General features: G+C 31.6%; 1 protein-coding gene across 1 annotated transcript in view; it reads left to right on the forward strand.

The window, feature by feature from the left end:
• LOC108771993 (collagen alpha-1(XV) chain) overlaps positions 1-10,455 on the forward strand; it is a 79,784-nt gene that overhangs the window by 60,724 nt on the left and 8,605 nt on the right. The window contains exons 2-3 of the mRNA XM_018537423.1: positions 1,090-1,195; positions 9,061-9,335. Coding sequence (XP_018392925.1) covers positions 1,090-1,195; positions 9,061-9,335 — 381 coding nt within the window. The remainder of the gene's footprint in view (positions 1-1,089; positions 1,196-9,060; positions 9,336-10,455) is intronic.

The raw sequence follows: 10,455 nt of genomic DNA on the forward strand, positions 1-10,455 counted from the left end.
ATATATATATATATATATACAAATATATTTTTTAACGTATATAATTTTTTATCAACACATTTTACTACAATATTTTACTACAATATTTTGCCTTTAATCGAGCGTCCTTCAGATAATTTCTCGGGCGCTATCTGCGGAAATCGTATCGATATCGTCTGCAACGAACGACGAAGAACTAAGAAGAGAACTAACCGCGCGTGAAGCCCGGAAACCAGACGAAAGGAAAAAGTGGAACGATCGACGACCGCGTTCGCGCTCGCGTAAGCCACAACGGACGAGGACGAAGTAGATGGAGGGCGTAACGAGTCAGACGGGCGCCAGTATACTTCGTTACGAGTGGTATTTCAGTATTTCCGATTCAATGTGCTTGATATATATTTCTGAGGGAAAGTTCCCGTCAATTTAAATTTACAACTTTCGTTCGATTGCGTCACGGTTACATCGTCGGTCGCTGTTTTGTAAGTAGGGTGAGACGGCAAGTATCGTTTGTTCTAGAAATAATACTACTCTTGCAACGACATTAAATTGCATGTTCTTATATACACGATTCTGAGAATCATTGAATAATCGAGAGAAGTGCCCCTTTATAAATATACAATTGAATTTCGCGTCATCTGGAATTAAAGATTACACTATAAATTAAAAATTCTCCTTTTTTATGCTTCAAGGACTACAATTCAACAACTGAATAATTTGTATTAAAAAAACAATAAATGAAAAATTGACCAATGCGAATAACATAAAATAACAATTAAAGAAATAAAAGGCCTTTCTCGGTCAAAGTGGATTTTGGTCTAATAATTTTGTATGAATTTTACAATTTTACAAATAATCGGCGCGAGTTTACATGAATTGGAAATTGTAAAATTCATGTACAAATGTTACTTTTAAGAATTCCACTTTATTCATATAAGGCTCTTCCTCTTTCTCTCTCTCTTTCTCTCTCTGTCTTTCGTTAGTTTGTTCTAAAAAAATTTATATAAAATATATAAAAGGGGGAATTAATAAATTAATAAAATTAAATACATTTTAAAAACACAAGTTAAATAAAAATTGCTGCAATAGTTAACGAACCGAAACATCAGATAGGAACCAAGAAATGAACTCGTGCCAGAGAAGAAGATTCAAGGAATCGGTAAAAAATATCCTGCCACATTGAGCAATAAAGTAGATAGCGACCGTAACGAGCCAGACCATAGACTACGGCCTCCCTGGCGCCATCTGCCGGTCGGCACTTGAACCGACGTGTATGACAAAAACGTTCGATTACTACTTCGAGTGGTCGGACGTTGCACGTCGAGGCGCGACTGCTAAAATTCGCGGATGAGACCCCGAGGAAAATTCGTTCGAAACTCGATTTACCCGCGAGCAGCGGTTGCACCTGTTTTTCTCCTCCTCGATCCTTCTCTTAGCTTTCAGCTAGCTCTTTGCCATCGCCGAAGGTTTGTTTCACCGGCAGGCGATGCGGGCGCGGAGAATCGAGGGGAAGGGTACTCTTCGCCGCAATCTTTTGTAATCTGATTTCGCTTTCCCGCACCCGCCCGCAACTTCTTCCCTCGCGTCGGGTTACCAACTTCTAAGCGGCGCTGTTTGTTTCGTCGTTTAACTTCTTCCTACCGCTGGCCATAGAATTTACGTGGGAAATAATGCGCCAGAAACGAGTTTGCATCACAACGCAAACGATTTTCAGGGGATTATCCGTCGCGAGGGCTCGAGATTCTGTACTTTATCGTAATCTCTGATTGTACTCTACTAATTAATTGATATCAGGAAGCCAAGATGAAACGTCGGGATTCGCAAGTAGTGAGATATTCGCAAAGAAGGGAAAATGCATTTTCTTACGTCGTCAAAATTTTATGTTTAAAAATTGACTGTAGGATTACCAATAAAATCTATATTCTAAAAGGAATCTAGAATATGTTACCGAAGAGAGCAGAATATTAAGTTTTGGCTGTTTCTTGGCTAAAATAATAAAGTTTTCTAAGATGTACAAATCATTATATAATATTATGTATCATATTAATGGGTTAGGTCTCGAGTGGCGTATTACTTATCATAGGAAAACATAGGAGAAATTGTTATTGAAAACAATAAATTAAAAAATTGTTAAATGTGATGCCAAGATATTCCAGAAATTATTTATACAACAAAAACTGTATTGTTAGTGACATCCTCCTTAAAAGTTAATATTATGACACTAACAACTAATTGCGTTTATGCTAATTATTATCATAAACAAGAGAATTTTTGTACATTTTACGTGCGCGATAATTGTATTTCTGGATTCATTTTACCGAATTAATTTGGGCCACTACATTTACGTCGGCAATTTCAGAAATATGTTTTGTATTACTAGTGCGCGCGCACATGTTATTAAGTTACGTGAACAATAGGAAACAAATATGACAGTAAATATTACAATTAGACAATTTAATGAGATCATCGCAAAGCTCTTGGGTGCTGCAAAAAAAATATTGTTCCGCTCTTCTGCATACTTTAATAGAAAATGTTTTTGTCTGCATGGTCGTGATAATTGTTCGAAAACAAACGCATTTCAGTGGTACGATTTCGTGAATATGTCGCATATGCACTAGCCTGGGAGAAATGTTTTTATTCCACGTTCTCCATAGAGTAAACATTGAAGCCCGGGCGCAATCATTTCGGCGTATATTTTTCATGCACAATAAACAGAAGCTTATAAGACTTAAAAATACAATGTCACTCGCATAGCGACCGGTAGTTGCCGGCAGTTCTCAATATAACAACAAACAGTACAAGACAGAGCATTCTTGCTTTTAACGAAGCCGCATTTGCTTGCTTGCTACTCGGCTACTCAAACTTTTGATGGAAAAAGAACTTCTTTTTGTCTTTTACCGCGTCCGCGCTATTGTTTCTTGCAAAATTTTCTGATGCCAGCGACTTAGAGATTTTAATATGAAAGACGTAAAAAAAAGGAAGCTCGCAGATTTTTTAACTTTCCAGCTTACATACTATACCGATCTATAATTGTATTAAAAAAAAATTACTGTGACAAAAAAATGATTTTATTCGAAGCTTTAAATAAAATCGCGAATATTTGTTTGAAGAATTGTGTTAGACATATGCATATGTACATTCACACATATGTATATAAAATTGTGAAAGAAAAAAATAGATGTGAAAATTCACACATAAAAATTTTTGTTAAATTTTTGTAAATTTTACATTATTATCCTGTTTTACTGATTTCGCTTTTTACACGCATGAATGCTATTTGTATTTTTCATTTTCTGACATAACTTATTTTATTAAATCAACATTCCTTTTTATTATACTGTATAAATTTTTAGTTTTGATATGTAGTTATTACATTCCACAATTACAAAATGTAGAGTTGAAAAGTTACCTTGATATACTTTGATATGTATAGCTTACAGGAGAATATTACACATTGTAACTGCAACATATTAATTGCATCCACGTGGCAATAATATCACTGATAGCTGGTACCATGAACAAACATCATTGAACAAATGTTATATCAGCTATCAAATATAAAATATATAAAACGTAATTTAAAAACATTTCGATTCCAATGCTGTCGAATAGTGATATAGAATTTATCATTTTATGCAAGGAAACTTTATCTGATAATATAATCATTTATTGCTTTTTCGATCTTCAATTATTGTAGAATTCATTTAATATTCGTAGTTTTAATTTTACATTTTTTATTAAAAGTTACATCTTTTACAAAATAAATAATCCATGTATTTTTATACATTTGGCACAATTTTCAAAAATATCTCAATAAACTTATCAATATGAATAAACTTCAAAAATATGACAGAAGAAGACATTTCATATGAATAATATGAAACAACTTTCAGACCAATATAAATAAATCAAATTTTTAATAAGAAGAACCCTATGTAATAGTAAACTCATATGTTAATGAAATCTATAAAACTGCGAATAATTTATTGCGAAGAATATTACTTCTTATATGTATTATATTATTAAGATAACAAGTCAGTATTGTTCATGAGTTACAATTTGGAATGTACAATAATATTATGAGCCGTTTTACACGTCTATAAATTGTCCGCAAAAATGATAGTATCGAAGAAAAATGCAGTCTCCAGAGGGAGATCGAAAAACTTGTTTGAACGTAAGAACATCGTCTCCTGAGAGACGATGTTTTCTCGTTTCGCGTTCTCGGAGATGATCAGACTTCCTGATTCAATAGAAAAAAATGACGCTTGCAGCATACACATGTATTCCATTTAAAGATATAATTATGTGATAATTAAACTAATTGTTATACAAATATAGTTATAAAGGAAATAAATAAAAGATGATAATTCTATATATATATTATCGAGAAGTTTTTAAATACTACCGAAATACATATATATTCGCAGCTATAAAAATATGGATTGCAGTAATACTTTATTTTAGAATTTGTAATATGCTGTCATATAAATTAAACTACAATAAGAATAAAAAAGTTAAATAACACTTGTTAAGTACATGTGTGTGTGTGTGTGTGTTTCTCGTTGATATTTTTAAAATATACAATCGTATATATAATATCATATATCGTATATCGTTATATATCAATAATACATATCTCAGCACAATGTTATGTTAATTGTATACAGTAGGTGTACATGGAACGTAACACAAAATTAAAAAGATAAATAAAGGAATCTATATAAGAAATATATAATGCACACGTTTAATGATCTTTGTAACGAATATTCGGAATACTATGGCAAAAAGTATCTCGTAGATTCGTAAAAACATATAAAGAAATCAACATAGAAACAATTTTCACACTCATGTCGATTAAAGAAGACATTGCATCCTGACTCGTACTGAAACGTTCTGCGTTTGTTCGATTTGCGTGATTCATGGATTCTTGTATGCGCAACCGGGAAAGTTGTAACGAGCTGACAGGGCGAATTGGCATACGGATTTATGCAAATGGATTTACGCGGAATACGATGGAAGACAAGGATTATGGGCGAAGCAAACTCGCATGAAATCGTGCATTATGGACGCTGTTATTACAATAATTTATGATAATTTTTTCAGGCGCTAATAACCGCGACGTCGAGTTTATTACCTAATTACCGTCGAACAAAGTATGGTAGCCTCACGCTGCACGCCTCATAGCATATTGTCATGCTTCTAGAAAATTCAAAACTACTTTCACACTGAAATGTATTTAGAGTACTCTCATCATGGGAACAGAATGACGAAAGCTCTAATTTATTGAAGCGGAATGTAATTGTGTAATCGATAAGCGATAAAGCCCATTTTGATTTGTGCCATCGATATGACTCTTCGTGACTTGCGAAAACAATAATTTATTATTTTATACGGAAATATCGAGCATTTATCATGTGACGAAAAAATGATAACTGCTATTAATTTACGGTTATTATAAAACGTATAGATATCGTCGTAAGATCTCATCTATAATTTTTGAAACGTGATGATATAGCCAAAGCTATTCGATAATGTAATAAATCTCTTATATACAACGAATTTGATGGAAACGCACGTGATTTTTTGCGGAGTATGATGATTAATTTTTTCAAAATTAATAAAAACAATGTTAATCAATGATGAAATGAGTTTCAAATAAAATTCCATTGTCAGTCGACTTCGAAAAAAATGCACATGTTGGTACGGCGATTAACTGAAATGCGTAAAGAAAGTGTATACTCGAGATAGTCGCTCGACCATTAAATCTCGAGCTTTCAATTACTGTTCGCGTCTCGTTTTTCCAATTTACACGTATGCTGCTTCTAGTTTGGACTTTAAAATGACTCGGGCCTATCGCAATTTCCCAATTTCGGTGCAAAATAGAGATCTGCGTCAGGAGGGCATACCAGTGCAAGAGGTGTCGCCTGGTCAATGCCTATGCCGGCATTTGAATCACCACGTATCTCAATTCCACGCTACAATCCATCAAGCATTGAAATCTTTCCTGCTGTTGTTACAGATGTCTCAAATAGATTTAATCTGTTAAAGATCTCTTAAAAATCAAAAGACGGTAAGAAATGGTGCATCGTGCAAAATATCCACTTTGAAATAAGGGGAACAATGGAAACTTTTTTATAAACTTTATCCTATTTCAATTGATAACACAACACTTTTTTTTATTTATGTTTATTAATAGTTTTTTTTTATAAAACATAAGGCATACGAAAATATTTCATCGTACTGAAATGAAAAAAACAATGGAAGCTTTCTCTATAGACTTTACGCGCGCACATAGGAATTACGTAGTATTTTATTGTAGTGAAATACCAATTTTTTTCTGTAGTTATGATAGCAATCTTGAAATTGACTTTCAAGTTATATCTCAAAAAATAAAAAATCAAGAAATAAATATTCAAAAATAATTAGAAAAGTGCAAATAGAATATTTTCGTACTGCGTAAAAATTACATGAAATTTACTGTTAATAAGTGTTAATATATATTTTTTACGTTAGAATTTTGGTTTATAAATAAATTTAGAAAACTTTCGCATGTGTTATTAAATAAGAAGATCAAATAAAAACGTAACATTAGTTTTCACATTCTCGAATCGCAGTATGGTATATTCGTCGGAAATGCGGTTAGTTTAATTCTATATTTAGTGGTTACTCGAATAACACATTAATTTGCTTTTGCACATGAAAAACTGCTCCATGGCAGATCACGAAAAATGCAGTCCGTAGAGAACAAGCTAAATGCGAGAACCAAAATTCGTCGAGCACTCATCAAAGCTTTTGTGGCGGAACATATGTATTCCGAGGTAGAACACGTTACGGGAGAATATGGTGTGGTCACAAATGTAATTTAGAAATTACTTCAGGCATGGTGAAAATTTAACTTATACCATTCGCCGACATGCTGTTACCCGTATTTTTATCGAACATTTTTGTGTTACTCGCGAATTTTGTTATTAGAGCAGCTGTTTGTGATAGGAGACTATGTATGAGAAGAAAACATAAAGCGAAGTGTAAACGATGTTTCATTAGTCCCAACAGAATACTATTTCGAAATATATATATTCTCAACTTTCAGACGTTTCAAATAATATTTTCCTTTCTCAATATTATCAGTGAAAATTGATCGAGAATCTTTCAATATACTTTCAATCAAGCGAAGAGATATTTCTTGTCTAGGTGTTTCTTGATGCTTAATAATGTTTTTATATAAATTTTTACAATTTCCAGTTCTTGAAATTTCTGAAACATGATGTAAAATTCATACTATATATTATATAATATTAAGCACTAAAATCCACTGAAAATAATCCTTGACTTCTTTTTTCTTCTCACGTAAACGGAAAAACAAGTTAATTGTTACATACACATAAGGAATAATTTTATTATAGTATCCAAAATTTACCTAAATATAGATCTAAAAAAAATTTTGTTGGACCATTAAAATAATTACATAGAAATCTGAAGCAAAAGCTGAAAAAATGTTTGATATTTTAGTTATCAGTTTGAGTGTCCTACATAATTCTTTTGAACGTTCAATAAAATTATTTTTTCGAGTCTGTATCTGGTTATATTTTTAGATACTTGAACAAATCTGTTCTTTCCGCGTAATACATATATATATATATATATATATAACATAAAAAAAGTGTTATATATATGTGTATATAAAACATAGGAAAACAGTGTTAGGAAAAATTACAGAGACAAAAGTCTCTGTAATTGACAATATAATTTTTATTAAACGGTTTTACGCTTATCATAAATAAACAACTACAATATTTTAAGTTTTCTTTAATAAGTTATTTGTCTATATAATACATAGTATATCAATAACGGTTTTGATTAAGCGTAATAAGAAGCGTCGTTTACTAACGACTAGTCGACCTATTGACGTCTAGTCAGCAAGATTTTTGCGATTTACTGCGCAGACTCATGTCTCCGACAATAAATATCGGTTATCGAGCTTTCAGCTGCGGAATATCACATGGTATATCGGATGTCATGGACCGGAGCATGACATATGGCGTACAAAATGGTGTTGTCATACATTAAAGAATTATGATCTTAATCACAATACACATGATGATCACGAATACAATGTCACGATTCGTAGTATTGAAACTATGCTGTACTTCTTTATTCGGAGATTATTAATGTTAAATGAATTTCATACCCAAAATATATGGAGCTCTCTTATTTTGTGAATAAATCCTAACAAGAAATATTTTCATAATAAATTATAAAATTATAATATTTTTGACAATTTTATTTGTTTGCCTAGAGAGAATTTTTATCACTTAATATACTTATTTTTTGCCAAGCTTTATTTTTTTTTAACATGTTTGCGTTCGATAGCTATGATCTCCTACGATTTCTCGACATGTCACAATTTTACATAATTGGTAAACTTAACAATGTATTAATCATTAGATATTTTCTGTCTGAGAAATAATCTATCAGAATATCAAGTGTAAATCTTTTACAAACCAGCGTGCGAAAAATTAATTAAAGTTTCTACGTTATTTCTTCGTACTTTTCTCGATACTTACTTTTTTTTGTAAAATATTTCGTTTTCAAGAATTTTCTTAATTACATAATCTTATTTTCATTGAATTTTCATCAAAGATTTTCGATAGTATATATAAAAAATGTATATTAATATTTATACTTTTAACGAGGAGTGACACATAATCGACAGTTTGTTTGAAGTGGAAATTGTAAAAATTTACACAATATATTATTAAGCACATTAAGACCCGCTTTGATTGAATATAGCTCTCTTTACTCACACATACACATTTGCACACACATTTAATATTAATAGTTATTTCACGAACCAAATGACGCCAATAATTCTAACATTAATTTACGCATGCATTAATTTATTTAGAATTTGCTCCCAAATAATAACCTTGATTACCTATCAATCTATGCAGTATTTCAATTTAATATCATTATGATAATTTAATATCGTTAGGTTAATTAGTTGTTGGAACTGTCAACATTTAACGGTCACGTAAATTTTGCAACTATTAAATGTAATTTAATAGAAACTATTGACATTTATGTTTTCAGAAGTGGTATACGATTTGATGGAAGCATCGGTGTCATCGATGACGGATGATAATAATCTTTACATGGATGACGGTGTCGATGGATTTCCGGCATTTGGCTTTCGACCCGGATCCGAAGTGAAGCAACCCTACAGGCTATACCTCCCGGAAAAGTTGCCAGCCGAGTTCACCCTGGTGGCCACGTTCAAGCCGACCTCTTTTAGAACGAGCTACCTCTTCGCCGTTCTTAATCCCTTCGAAACCGTTGTCCAATTGGGCATTAGAATTTCGGTAAGCCACGCGTAATATCTTTGAACTTTTTTTTGAACCTTCAACTTTTCCTGCAACTGAGGTAGACGGCAGAACGCAATGACAAATTATCTCTTTCGAATTTCGGAGATCTCTATCTAAAATGTTACGTGGTTTTATTGATTATGGGCGGATTCTGCTAAAGCAGCGAAGCGTGATGCCAGAGAAAATAATAGCGTATAAGATTGAGGAGCAAATGTCTTGCGGAAATGAGAGGATGAGCGTGATATATGACGTCATATTAAATCATGAAGGAATCCGCTTTAACAGCTAGGTGATTACTAGCTCTTTAAACGTGCTTTATCAAAGTAGCTACGTGATATTCTTATGACATTGCATGTTTCATGAATAGATAAATATCATCCAAATGAAATAAGAATAATTATTCATTTCATTATCGTACTACTTTTCATGTAAATTTGACACAGCTGATCCTTGTAAAAATCTAATATACTGAAAGGTAATGATTAACTATATACTCATTTTTTATGTATTAAAAGCACCGAACACAACAATGCATTAATACTAAAAATAATTAATCACTATCTTTCAGTATGAAATTAGCTAGTATTAAATTACATTTCTGTAGAGGGACAATATAAATTATGATACAAAAGAAAAATATTATTTATAAAGTTATCTAAAGAAAGAAAAAGTTATTTTTAAAAAGTGCCGTCTGTTTTATAAATAATTTTCCCTTTCTTTTTTACTTTACAATTTTTATTTTTATTTTGTGTCATAATTATAATTATAACTAACTTAGAATATTTTAAAAATAAAGAAAAGAGAAATAAATGCGAAAAGACGTACCATAATTATTATTCTTTTTTTCAACTTTTTTAATATCAATAAACATTTGATCTCAAAATTTCTTATTAAAATTTTATATAGTTTAAATAGCAATTTCATAATGTGCTAACAAAATATACATGTGTTTTAAGCAACATTAGCAAAATTTCATATTTTTTAGATAAAGGCCATACCAGTAGTAAAATGCCATTGATATTCTACAAAAAGGACAAAAATTAGTTTTTTTATTAACAAAATCAAATTAATAAAAGTTTTGTTATTACTCCCTCCCTCCCTCCCTCTCTCCCCCCCT

The sequence above is a fragment of the Cyphomyrmex costatus genome, unplaced genomic scaffold (genome assembly GCF_001594065.2).
Source record: "Cyphomyrmex costatus isolate MS0001 unplaced genomic scaffold, Ccosl1.0 scaffold172, whole genome shotgun sequence".
Taxonomy (NCBI): domain Eukaryota; kingdom Metazoa; phylum Arthropoda; class Insecta; order Hymenoptera; family Formicidae; genus Cyphomyrmex; species Cyphomyrmex costatus.